Below are 12,556 nucleotides of genomic sequence, written 5' to 3' on the forward strand. Positions count from 1 at the left end.
CTTTTCTTCTTCTTCTTCTTCTTCTTCTGCTTCTTCTTCTTCTTCTTCTTCTCCTTCTCATTCTTCTTCCCCATCTCCTTTTCTTCTTCTTCTGCTTCTTCTTCTTCTTCTTCTCCTTCTCATTCTTCGTCCCCATCTCCTTTTCTTCTTCTTCTTCTTCTTCTACTTCTTCTTCCTCTTCTCCTTCTCCTTCTTCTCCCCCTTCTCCTTTTTCTTTTTCTTCTTCTTCTTCTTCTTCTTCTTCTCCCCCTTCTCCTTTTTCTTTTTCTTCTTCTTCTTCTTCTTCTTCTTCTTCTCCTTCTTCTTCTTCTTCTCCTTCTTCTCCTTCTTCTTCCCCATCTCCTTTTTTTCTTCTTCTTCTCCTTCTTCTCCTTCTTCTTCCCCATCTCCTTTTCTTCTTCTTCTTCTTCTTCTTCTTCTTCTTCTTCTTCTTCTTTTCTAATAATTCAGCAGACCCGTTATTCCGCGTGTACCACCGTTCCCACACCTCCAGACATTGTTCAGATCTTTTGTGTGTGGAACTAATTTATTACACGTCCCATCTCAAGCCTCCTGCTAATTCCAGAACATCAGTTTGGAGCTAGTAACGGAGTCTCGAGATGAAGATATGCAGTTATCGGAGAGAGAGAGAGAGACAGGTAGAGAGAGACAGTTCCCTTTTTTTTTTTCGTTTGATACCGATGCAGAAAATACAAGGAATACATTTATAACTATCGAGACTTCTTCATCGGCTGTTCTGTCTCGTTCCTGCAATCGCACGCGCGCTCTCGCGCTCCCTTTCTTTTTTCTCGCTCTGTCTCTCTCTAGTAACCGCATATCGATGGCTCAAGCCTCCGCTTCGCCTCGTGGCCGCATCACCACCTCGGGTGCGCGTTATTTTTCTAATAATTCAGCGTCCCGTCCTCAATCATTCCTTACGTATCTCTGGAGAGTTCCAGTTTCCTGTCGTTTGGTTTGCTGTGAAACGCGTGTGCCGCGGTGGACCGTAGGCTGACGTTATTTCAGTTCACTTGGCGAAGTGATATGGAACTGTTAATGCGAACTACCGGAACTACTTTAAAATAATCGCACGCCTCAGAACGCCTGTCGGCCAATCAGAATCGAGAATTCAACAGCGCATATATGTGACAGAACTCCCCTTTAAACCGGCTTCTACAAATGTAATACCTGCCCTTCAGTCTTATTCTTTTGCGCACACTTTTACGCTTTTACAGAGGAATGGCGAGTTGCGCGAACACAAAAACACAACTCGTGTTGGTAGCATCGCTGGCTGTGATGTTTGATTGATTTATTTATTTTACGATTATTATTATTTTTTATTTTTGAATCGTAGCGTTCCACGGTTGGAACAGTTCACTGGCCGTATTTTTTTCTACGTTATGTAGGTGGTGTGTTTTTTTTTTTTTTTTTCCCTGGGTAAAGTAGCACGTAGGAGGTCCAAGTAAAAAGTGTATTATGAAATCTGGTGAAATTTATGGAGATATCAGTGTCATATCTCTCTATCACCCAGTCCCCCAGTCGTCGCTGGCTTCAGTCAGGGCCTAAAGCTCATCCCCAGTTTTTAGAGAAAACTTCTCCCCAGTATAAAAAGTAGAAAAGTGGGTTTTTAATATATTTCTTCATTCATCAATTTATTTTTAAACCTACTCGGCTTTAAATACCGATAGCCGCCCGTAGCTAATAGACTCCGTGTCGCTCTGTCTGCTCTCTAGCCGGAGAGATTTTTATTTTTATATTTTTCATTTATTCCTCCATTTTTTAATCTGATTGTGCCTATAGGTCATATATTTAGCTCCAGGATCGATTCGGGAGACGGTGGCTTTCTCTCGGCTCTCCAGCTCGAGAGGGGATTCGAGAGGGTGTTTCATAACGAGATCCAGACAGAAAGGGAGGATGTGTATAATGTGAAGATCTACTCCTCGATTTCGGATACCCCTCTCTCTCTCTCTCTCTCTCTCTCTCTCTCTCTCTCAGCACTGAAGCACGTCCACTTCAGCGCAGTTTCAGCTCTCTGGTATGTAAAGGAGGACGGAAAGCTCCATTTAGTTTGCGCGTATAGTATGGTGAGGACGGAGCGAGGGTGGAGAAAGGTTGGAGTGCGAGTGCTCGAGTGGTTTTTCTTTCCCCTGTAACACACCGTATTGTTTCTCAGCCCTGCTTTCTTTCCCCCTCGTTTTTGTTACCTCCGTCTGAGGGAGGAGGGGGTTGTTTGGCGCGCTCTCCGGCCTCCCGCTAGTTCAATAACCGAGGTTTTCCTTTCTTCCCGCTGGAACGATGTGAGCCCAGATTGTGTTGATAAGTGGCCCTGCTTTAGCTCTCTTGTTTAAACCAGGCTTCTCAACTCCCCAGATCGTTTCTGGTGGTCCATGGGAAGCCAGGTGCATGGATGTGTCTCCGGAGTTGCTCTCAGGCTGCCTAACAAGCTCCCTGAGCCGGGGAGAAGTACCCGACTCCCCCTGCACGCTCCCATAAAACTGCCTCGTTACAGCCCCCGCTGCGCGAGAGTCAAACTCCCATAGGTTAACGGGAACCGAGGACGGGTTTGTAAGGAAAGGTACTTTTTCTTTTTTTTTCGTTTTTTTTTTTTATTTGAGCCTCGAGTGTGTGTGCGTGTGTACGTTTCCCCCCGCCTTGTCTTTATCTGGGAAACTTGCCCACGTTCTTTGTGGGAAGCGTTTTCTTTTCCTCGTACTTTTTTTTTTTTTTTCCGGAGATACGCACGTTTTCCAGTTATGAAGTGCAAATCAGGAGGGATTTTTCTTTCTTTCTTCTTCTTCTTTTTTTTTTTGTTGGTGCATCCCGCTCGGTGTTTGTTGAGTCCATTGTTTATGACAGACATGACAGGCAAATTGTGGCCACAGCGAGGCCCTAATGGAGCCAGTTATTGCACAAATATCAATCAGTCTCTGTTTAGTGAAATGGATGATCTTGTAGCGTAAGTGACTATCCATCGGCCCATTATCCCTAATGAGCAGTTGTCAGTAGATGCCCGGTTTTTTTTTTTGTGTTGTTTTTCCCCCTGTTTGTGATTTCCTGAAGAATCCCCTTTCCTCACCAGCCAGCAGGACTCCTCTGTTTTTTCGAAACATACATCCACTCGAATTAATTAGCCCTTAATGGCTTCTGTCATTTAATGCAAATTACTTTTACGATAATTGCTTTTTTTTTCCTCTGTTTTTTTTTTTTTTTGCATCGCCGCTCGCCTAGCCCTCCATGTGACCGGCGCTTCTTCAAACGCTTGCTTGACGTTTTCCCTTTTCCGTCGCTCTTCTTTTTCTCCTTACTCTCTATCTACCATGTCGGACGTTAGCTCGTACAACCTTCTGCGTCGTCCCGTTTTGTAAGTATTCATTAGAAGTACCATCACCGCCGGGGCGTCACGCTGTCGCAGCAGGTAGCACGTCATCCTCACAGGGTTCCTGTTCCGATCCTGAGCTCGCGTTACTCTGTGGTACTCATGTTCTCTCGGTGTCCATTGGGTTTCCTCTCAGATCCCACAAACATGCCAGTACGTGGATTAGCAACTCTAAATTGCCTCCTAGGTGTGAATCTTGCATGTGTGCATGGTTCCTGTGATAGACTGGATGTATTCCCACCTCACGCTGAGTGTTCCCGGGATAGACACCGCTCCACCGCCGCTCTGACAGGTCTTCAGTTCCTTTGATGTAATTAGCGAAACAATAATAAGGCCCAAAAGTCAGAATCGACTGTTATACTCAGTTGATCGCTATCATTCAAGAATCCATTATTAAACAAATTCCAGCGCTTTTCAAAATGGCCCTCCGCGCAATGGTACACGATTATGAGGAAAAATTGTTCACGGTGGCGGTCACTGGAACCAGAAGTCTCCATTTAACACGTCTAAAACCTACCTCATAGACCGTTATTATGCCAAACGCTTGAGAAATGATTTCCTCTGGTTTGCCCTGAGTCTCATGACTTACACGTCATTATTTCCCCCCAGATGCTTTCACTAACACTTAATCGGTACGTCGGACGTCTTCACGTCAGCGTCATGGGAGTCCCGTCGTCCGTCTCAGGAACTCGCCCGGGATGTCCACCACCACGTTCACACCTTGGGGTCATTTAGAGTAGCTAATCAGGTCCTGGCACGTTTTTGCGAGGAAACCGTAGAGAACCCGGGAAGAGACCCACAGACGTGTCAGGAGAACGTACGAAACGCCACGCAGACAGTAACTCGAGCTCAGAAGCAGGAACCCTGGAGCTGTGAGGTGGGGTAACGCAGGGTACGACCATGCCACTATGGAGAAATATGATCATCAAAGATCATGTAGTTGGTAGAGCAGGGATCACGTTGAACAATAGTTCCATCAGTTAAGATCTGGATTTTTTGGTTCTTTTGGGGAAACTAGAGGAATTTAAGAGCTGAACGTCTCTGTGTAAATAAACTCTGTTCAGTGTGCAGGAGAGGTTTATAGAGAGAGGGATCTGGCCAGTATCTCCGCCATGCTATTAACCGGGTTTCTTCCTGTGTTAAGCAGGACTTCTGTAGCCCATTAACACCTTTTGCTCTTCTCGTTCTCTCTCTCTCTCTCTCTCTCTCTCTCTCTCTCTCTGTCTCTCTCTCTCTCTCTCTCGTTCTTATTTTTTTCCTCAGTCATTTTTTTTTACAAATGGTGGAACATGGCAGCCTGGAGAGATACCCAGCTGTCCCCTGTTAGCACCCTCACACTCGTCTCCGTCGGAGGTTTTTGGCTGAGGGTTTTATCATGATGGGATTTTGTCGATAGAGAAACCAGATGCATTTGTCGTCCATGTGACTGTGCTCTCGTCTGCGCTGAAGGGGCTGAAAGCGAGGAGATCAGAGCTGCGGCACAGACTGAGGCAGCATTTGTCACTTGTTCTGTGCGCGAGATAGAACATGACATACGGCTGTTCGAGACCTGATGGCATATGTGACTCCGGCTTGCCAAAAAGGAGAGGCGCTTCTCTCCAGGCCTGCGTTTTTTACACCATTAGTCACATTTTCCTTTTGGCTTGGACTCTCTCTAGCTCTCGCTCTCTCTTTCTTTTTCCCTTTCTCTCTTGCTCTCTCCTTCCTTTCTGTTACCGAGAGAAGAGGGGAAAAAAAACGTTGCTTAGAGCTACTTGTTCGATTTCATACAGTGGAATTTATTAGAAAGTTGCAAGTCCTAAATTCGCTCGTGGCTCGTTGCTAGTTGGGAATGTTTTTTGTGTATGCTGGGAGAGTTGTGAGAATTCTTATGATTTGCAGTTGGGACTTGCTGCTGATGGGCTGATGGCTTTATGGAAACATTCTGTCTCGATCATCTTGCGCCAACCTGCTTCATTAAACACCAGCATTCTCCATCAAACACCATCTGTCTCCAATAAACCATCAACCTTTACTATTGAACACCAACCTCCTCATCAAACACCACCTGTCTCCATCAAACACCACCTGTGTCCATCAAACATCACCTGTACCCAATAAACCATCAACCTTTACTATTGAACACCAACCTCCTCATCAAACACCACCTGTTCTCCATCAAACACCACCTGTCTCCATCAAACACCACCTTACCCAATAAACCATCAACCTTTACTATTGAACACCAACCTCCTCATCAAACACCACCTGTCTCCATCAAACACCACCTGTCTCCATCAAACACCACCTTACCCAATAAACCATCAACTTTACTATTGAATACCAACCTCCTCATCAAACACCACCTGTCTCCATTAAACACCACCTGTCTCCATCAAACACCACCTTACCCAATAAACCATCAACCTTTACTATTGAACACCAACCTCCTCATCAAACACCACCTGTCTCCATCAAACACCACCTGTCTCCATCAAACACCACCTTACCCAATAAACCATCAACCTTTACTATTGAACACCAACCTCCTCATCAAACACCACCTGTCTCCATTAAACACCACCTGTCTCCATTAAACACCACCTGTCTCCATCAACACCACCTGTCTCCATCAAACACCACCTTACCCAATAAACCATCAACCTTTACTATTGAATACCAACCTCCTCATCAAACACCACCTGTCTCCATCAAACACCACCTGTGTCCATCAAACATCACCTGTACCCAATAAACCATCAACCTACACCAATGAACACCAACCTCCTCATCAAACATCACCTGTCTCCATCAAACACCACCTGTGTCCATCAAACACCACCTTACCCAATAAACCATCAACCTTTACTATTGAATACCAACCTCCCCATCAAACATCACCGTGTCTCCATCAAACACCACCTGTGTCCATCAAACATCACCTGTACCCAATAAACCATCAACCTTTACTATTGACACCAACCTCCTCATCAAACACCACCTGTCTCCATCAAACACCACCTGTCTCCATCAAACACCACCTTACCCAATAAACCATCAACCTTTACTATTGAACACCAACCTCCTCATCAAACACCACCTGTCTCCATCAAACACCACCTGTCTCCATCAAACACCACCTTACCCAATAAACCATCAACCTTTACTATTGAACACCAACCTCCCCATCAAACACCACCTGTCTCCATCAAACACCACCTGTCTCCATCAAACACCACCTGTGTCCATCAAACATCACCTGTACCCAATAAACCATCAACCTTTACTATTGAACACCAACCTCCCCATCAAACACCACCTGTCTCCATCAAACACCACCTGTCTCCATCAAACACCACCTGTCTCCATCAAACACCACCTTACCCAATAAACCATCAACCTTTACTATTGAACACCAACCTCCCCATCAAACACCACCTGTCTCCATCAAACACCACCTGTCTCCATCAAACACCACCTTACCCAATAAACCATCAACCTTTACTATTGAACACCAACCTCCCCATCAAACACCACCTGTCTCCATCAAACACCACCTGTCTCCATTAAACACCACCTGTCTCCATCAAACATCACCTGTCTCCAATAACCATCAACCTTTACTATTGAACACCAACTCCTCATCAAACACCACCTGTCTCATCAAACACCACCTGTCTCAATCAAACATCACCTGTACCCAATAAACCATCAACCTTTACTATTGAACACCAGCCTCCCCATCAAACACCACCTGTCTCCATCAAACACCACCTGTCTCCATCAAACACCACCTGTCTCCATTAAACACCACCTGTCTCCATCAAACATCACCTGTCTCCATCAAACATCACCTGTCTCCAATAAACCATCAACCTTTACTATTGAACACCAACCTCCTCATCAAACTTCACCTGTCTCCATCAAACACCACCTGTCTCCATTAAACACCACCTGTACCCAATAAACCATCAACCTACACCAATGAACACCAACCTCCCCATCAAACACCACCTGTCTCCATTAAACGTAACCTTTAAACATCTACACCCACTGTGAATCACCAAAATCCACAATCCAACAGTTTTAAAGCACCAACTTTCACCATCGAGTAAAAGTACTAACCTTCACCATCAAACCCCAACACTCCGTGTAAAGCACCAAAGTAAAAGAACTGAGAACTCAGATACACCAGTGTGAAAGGTAGAGAAGGGTTCCAGAAATCATCCAACACAAGTCCAACAGCGCAGTTTGTTTAAACGTCCTGTTTGAGTCATCAAGTAATTCCTCTATCTCATCTCCATCTGTAATAAACCTACTCGCGTGTTCAGGGAGCTTCCTGATGGCAGACGTACCAGATGAAATCATTTTTTTTTACCTGGTTTCTTTCAGGGTCAAACGTGATTTCTATAACGTAATCAGACTTTTATTCATTTATTTATTTATTTATTTATTTATTAATGCAGCATTTCAGCGGTTGTTGAAAATGGTGGCCTGGGCCAATGCAGGTCAAGAGGGAACACTGTGTGAAGTGTTTGTGTCGGAAATACGTTTGATTAAACCGCTCGGTACTGCTTTTCTATAAGCGTGTTAGCCGCTCGGAGCGCCAGATCGCGTTTCAGACGGACTCGGCACCGCGCCGTATTTTTGCACGTCTGTCGTCAGGACGCGTTTGTTTCCCAACAGCTCGGGAAGCGTTTTTGAGTCTTGGAGGCGATTACCTCATCGCGGAACTTAATTAATGTGGTAATGCACTCGCACGGCCCAGGCTGTTTTGCCTGTGTGTAATATGATACGAAGGCGTAATTGGTCTTTGCTGTTTTAGAGTTGCTGTATCTCTCTTTTCCCCCCTCTGGATGGCAGTTGACAGATTACTCATTACGTCTCGGAGGGCCCGAATTAGCGCCATGTTTAACGGCGCTAACACAATTGAATCCCTTAATGATACCCCAGAGTGCAATGTTCTAGTAATAATACTGGACATCTCTCTCTCTCTCTCTTTCTCTCTCTCTCTCTCTGTCTCTCTCTGTCTCGCTCTTTCCTTTGTCTTCCTTTATCCATCTTTTTTTTCCCTTTCGCTCTCCATGTCCCTCTTTTCTGTTTTAGTCTAATGTAGCTTGGCCTAGATAGCATCTCTCGTTTGGTAATAGCGTGCATTAGCTGGTGCGGACGCATTTCTGTCCCTTTATCCCCCCCCCCCCCACACACTTGAAGAATATTTTGAAAATCCTGATGGCGTCGCTTTTAGCAGGGAGCTGCACAGAGTCAGCATGTAGCAGAGGATGGGTTTGTTTGTTTTTTTTTTTTTGTTTTTTTTTTGTTTTTTTTTTAGAATACTCGGGGCTGCGTCTCAAATACGAAACTCCTTGTCCGTCTATATAGTGATGCTAAGCCTGCTTTTAATCTACCGTAGCATTTAAACGTCTGCGAGTGCCATTAGGCGATTAGCATGCACGCTATAAGGCGACGGTATCAGAAAGTCATGGCGCGCTGTCGTTGGTGATGCACCGTCCCAAAACCACACGTTCATTTTATGCTTTCCCGTCAGGTGTTACTTGTTCCTGTGAATTCTATTACGAACTTTCCAAACCTTACACCCCATTTGGAACACAGCCCTGGATCTCCAGGTTGCAATTCGTTTTTGTTTGTTTGACGGAAACCTGGCCGTGAGTGCTCAGAGTGGAATGAAAACGGACTATTTTTTTGACGGAGAGAAAGAGAGAGAGAGAGAGAGAGAGAGAGAGTTCATCTAGGGCTGTGTAGGAGTGTATATGTGTATGAATAAAGGCACAGTGGAGGACATGTGATTTTCCTCCGGGAGTCTGTTATGATTAGCTCCAATCGGCCCTCCAGCCCAGGCAATTTCTGTCTCTCTCCTGCCTGTCTCAGAATAAAAGGCCTTTCCCACTTTTCCTTCACTGTGTTCTGGTAATAAAATGATGCCCACTCACACACACACTCACACACACACACACACAGTCACTAGGTAACATCGAAGCCGTTTTGATGATAGTCACCAAGATGGTTTGTAAGACGTTAAGGCTCTCCGTTATCACCGTACTGTTGTGAGTTTAAATGGAAGCCCTGTTGTATTTTGTGTTTGTTTGACTCATTTGCACGAACATTCACACAATCTCACAGTTTTTCCTAATCTCAGCTGGATGCTGTAGATTTGTACCCGAGAGCCGCTGCTGTAATCATAAACACGTCATCTCGCGTCAGCTCCATCCCGGGACTCTTATTCGTCGTGCGCCATAAAGACGGCGTTTTTCTCACACGAGTGAGGAGCAGGTCGAAGTCCAGCGCCATCGCCTGACGGTTGAAACACATTATGAATGCATTTCTGTAAAGCTTTGATTGAATGAACGGCTTGACCTGGGGAAAAAACCGAAACACGAGCGCTGAAGCAGAAAACAGAGCTCCAAAGTGGGCTAAAAAGCCCGTTTTCCCACAGCCGCTGATGTCTGAAAGCTACTGAAGAGCTCCTTTTTAACCGTTATAACATGGTCGTGTAACCCTTTGAGGTGTCGGCCGATCACGTAACCAGCATGCTGTCTGTATGTTTTATCTCTACACTTTGTGTGGATTGGAACCTCTAGTGTTCAAACAGTGTAACTGCATTCAATACGTAATTAATAGAAAGCTAATCTGTTCATTCCCGGCGTGACTCGTACTTTCCCAAGACGCACATCGTCACATTTTTTTGCATCGCGATGCATCGTACCACGATGTATCATTACGCCCCTAATAAATACGAGACTGTTCCTTAAAGATCTGTATTGTTGCTTTAAAGTGTGCACAAAAGGATAAAATGATGAATAAGCTGTAAGCGGAGCAGACGGTTGCTAGGTCAGCTTATCATTCAAAACCGTGGTCACGTTTTCTTGCATCGATTTAGCAAAGCCATTACAGTTGTTTCATTCATTTGAGAAAGCAAATTAAAAGCGTGATACAATCCTCTACATCTCTTGCGCACAGATTACAAGTTTTAACCTTTATTTTAGCAGCGCATGGCTTCATTAAGTATAATGGAGCATGATTTTTTTAAATTTAATTTAAATAATAGATTGCGCTGGATCAAGTGCTATTTTACGTGCTGGTGAATATGGAGTGTGGAAGCCTTTTTGTTCAATTAAACCAGTGATCATTACAAACAGGACTGTTCATGCAGCAGTGTTTTGGCAGGATTCTACACTCCATTACACTCCATTCCATTTATTTCAGCGCCCATAATCGTCTAATTCATACGTCATTAGTTGTATTTTTTATTTTTATATATATATATATATATATATATATATATATATTATATTTTTTTCATTTAATTGTTCCTTGCTTTTGAGGTACATCTCAAGGGTTCACGTCGTCCCTGAGAGTTGTGTCCTCGCAACTGCACGTCATGGATCTAAATCTACATCCGGATCTCTGCAGAGCGGCTTTGTGATGATGTCTTTGTACGGATAAAATGAAATCGATGTGCTTTGTCGTCGAACAAGGACGCAACCGCTTAACTTCAATAAACGGTCGAATTCATGTGCTATGTATTTATTTATTTATTTATTCTTTTTCCCAGGAGTGGATGCTGCCCGCTAGTTAAGAAAGCTGTAATAAATAAATAAATAAATAAGTAAATAAATAAATAACTACAGAGTGTGTGTATTTCTGGAGGACCTTTTTCGTGTGAGCTTGGCGATTATCTTAAGGAAATTTAGTAGCGTGTATTTTATCTCGGAATCGTCCTGAACGCTGAGCGTCTGCGGAATGTTGGTCGATTTACGTCTTTAATAAATCTGGCGGACATTTTGACTTTTTCGGCGTTAATTACGTGAACAGTGCAGCAGCCGAAAACTAAACCCGTCATTAATCATAATTAATAATGTGAACCATTACGCGTTTGATCAAGTTCCATCCCGAAATCGAAACTGCGTGTATTTCTTCCTAAAGAGTTTGACTCGTGGCCAGCTTTGTTTGGGGGAAATAAAAGAAGAAAGATAAAAGCATCTGCTGTAATTAATTTAGCTTGTTTTTCTTTGCTTTATATCGTTTTATTGTCCTTCCAGGAAACACGATATCACCCTGGAAATATTTTCAGCCTGAATCACTAATTCATGCGGCCACAGCGATCATTTTTGTGCATAAAAGATGAAAAGAAAAAAAGAAGTCGGTTACCGCAAAAACCGTAGCTAACCTTTAAGCGTATCTAAAAGCAGCGTCTGTTCAAGCCGTGTCCATCTCTTATTCATACGCATGGGAGCCGAGCTAAAGTTTCTCAGTCCTGATGTTTGATTAGGTGCTGCACGGAGTAAACCTGACCCAAACCGCAGGGGCAGGGCCGAGTAAGGCGACTCCGGCTGCGTTCGAACCCCCCGAGAGACGGACGGAGCGACAGAGGGATGGTTAGAGACGGAGAGGTGCGCTACGCGGGACACGCGATCGGGTTTCGGCACCGGCGTTTTCTCTCTGATCAGCTCCACATGAGCTCGCGTTACCCTCCTGCACCTCCAGTACCTGTTTCTCATTTCCCTTCTCCTTTCATCTCTCTCTCGCTCTCGCTCTCCTTATCCCTCCATCCTCACTCGGTACAACCCCTTACATCATTCTTATCCCGGTGAGAGATTACATTACATGTTGGACACCACGCTCGTTCGTGTAAAAGGAACGTCCGTCCCGTCCTCTCGCTCCCTCAGTGAAGATGTGCTTGGGGTCACATTTATTTATTTATTTATTTATTTATTTATTTATTTAGCTTGACGTTGGAGCTACATGGCTAATGACATCGTATAGCCTCCAGTGTAGCATCATGCCATCATTATCGTCATTATCGTATATGTGCTTTCATGTGACTTTTGTTTGTTTGTTTGTTTGTTTACTTCTTTAACTGTCCTCTTGTAAACATGTTTATCTGCAAATTGGTATTAGGTCATGAAATTACCGTCCTCTTCACGGTGTATTAAAGTGTTTACAGTGTTTTGAGGAATTACTTTGAAAAAATGAGGTAAAATCTGGTCTTTTATTGACAAGATCTCGTCTTGTCTTTTTAGTTGTAAAATTTTAAAGATGTATTTATTTTGCGTGGTTATCTGATCATCATTGTTCTTTTAAAAGTGTTTAAATCTATAAAATCGGGGAATCGATCATTAAATTAATCTCATTTTTGTTTTTAAAAATAAAAAAATTCTTCTTAAAACAGTATAAAACTTGTTAACAAAATTATCTAAAATC

General features: G+C 43.8%; 2 protein-coding genes across 5 annotated transcripts in view; one reads left to right on the forward strand and one right to left on the reverse strand.

Annotated features, from left to right (window-relative positions):
• The window catches only part of LOC128605753 (uncharacterized), an 11,205-nt gene extending 1,562 nt beyond the window's left edge, over positions 1-9,643 (reverse strand). The window contains exon 1 of the mRNA XM_053621466.1: positions 9,513-9,643. Within this exon, the coding sequence (XP_053477441.1) occupies positions 9,513-9,643 (131 nt within the window). The remainder of the gene's footprint in view (positions 1-9,512) is intronic.
• LOC128606122 (teneurin-3) overlaps positions 1-12,556 on the forward strand; it is a 430,029-nt gene that overhangs the window by 42,778 nt on the left and 374,695 nt on the right. The gene's annotated exons all lie outside the window — the stretch shown is intronic.

Source organism: Ictalurus furcatus, chromosome 3, assembly GCF_023375685.1.
Source record: "Ictalurus furcatus strain D&B chromosome 3, Billie_1.0, whole genome shotgun sequence".
NCBI classification, from domain to species: domain Eukaryota; kingdom Metazoa; phylum Chordata; class Actinopteri; order Siluriformes; family Ictaluridae; genus Ictalurus; species Ictalurus furcatus.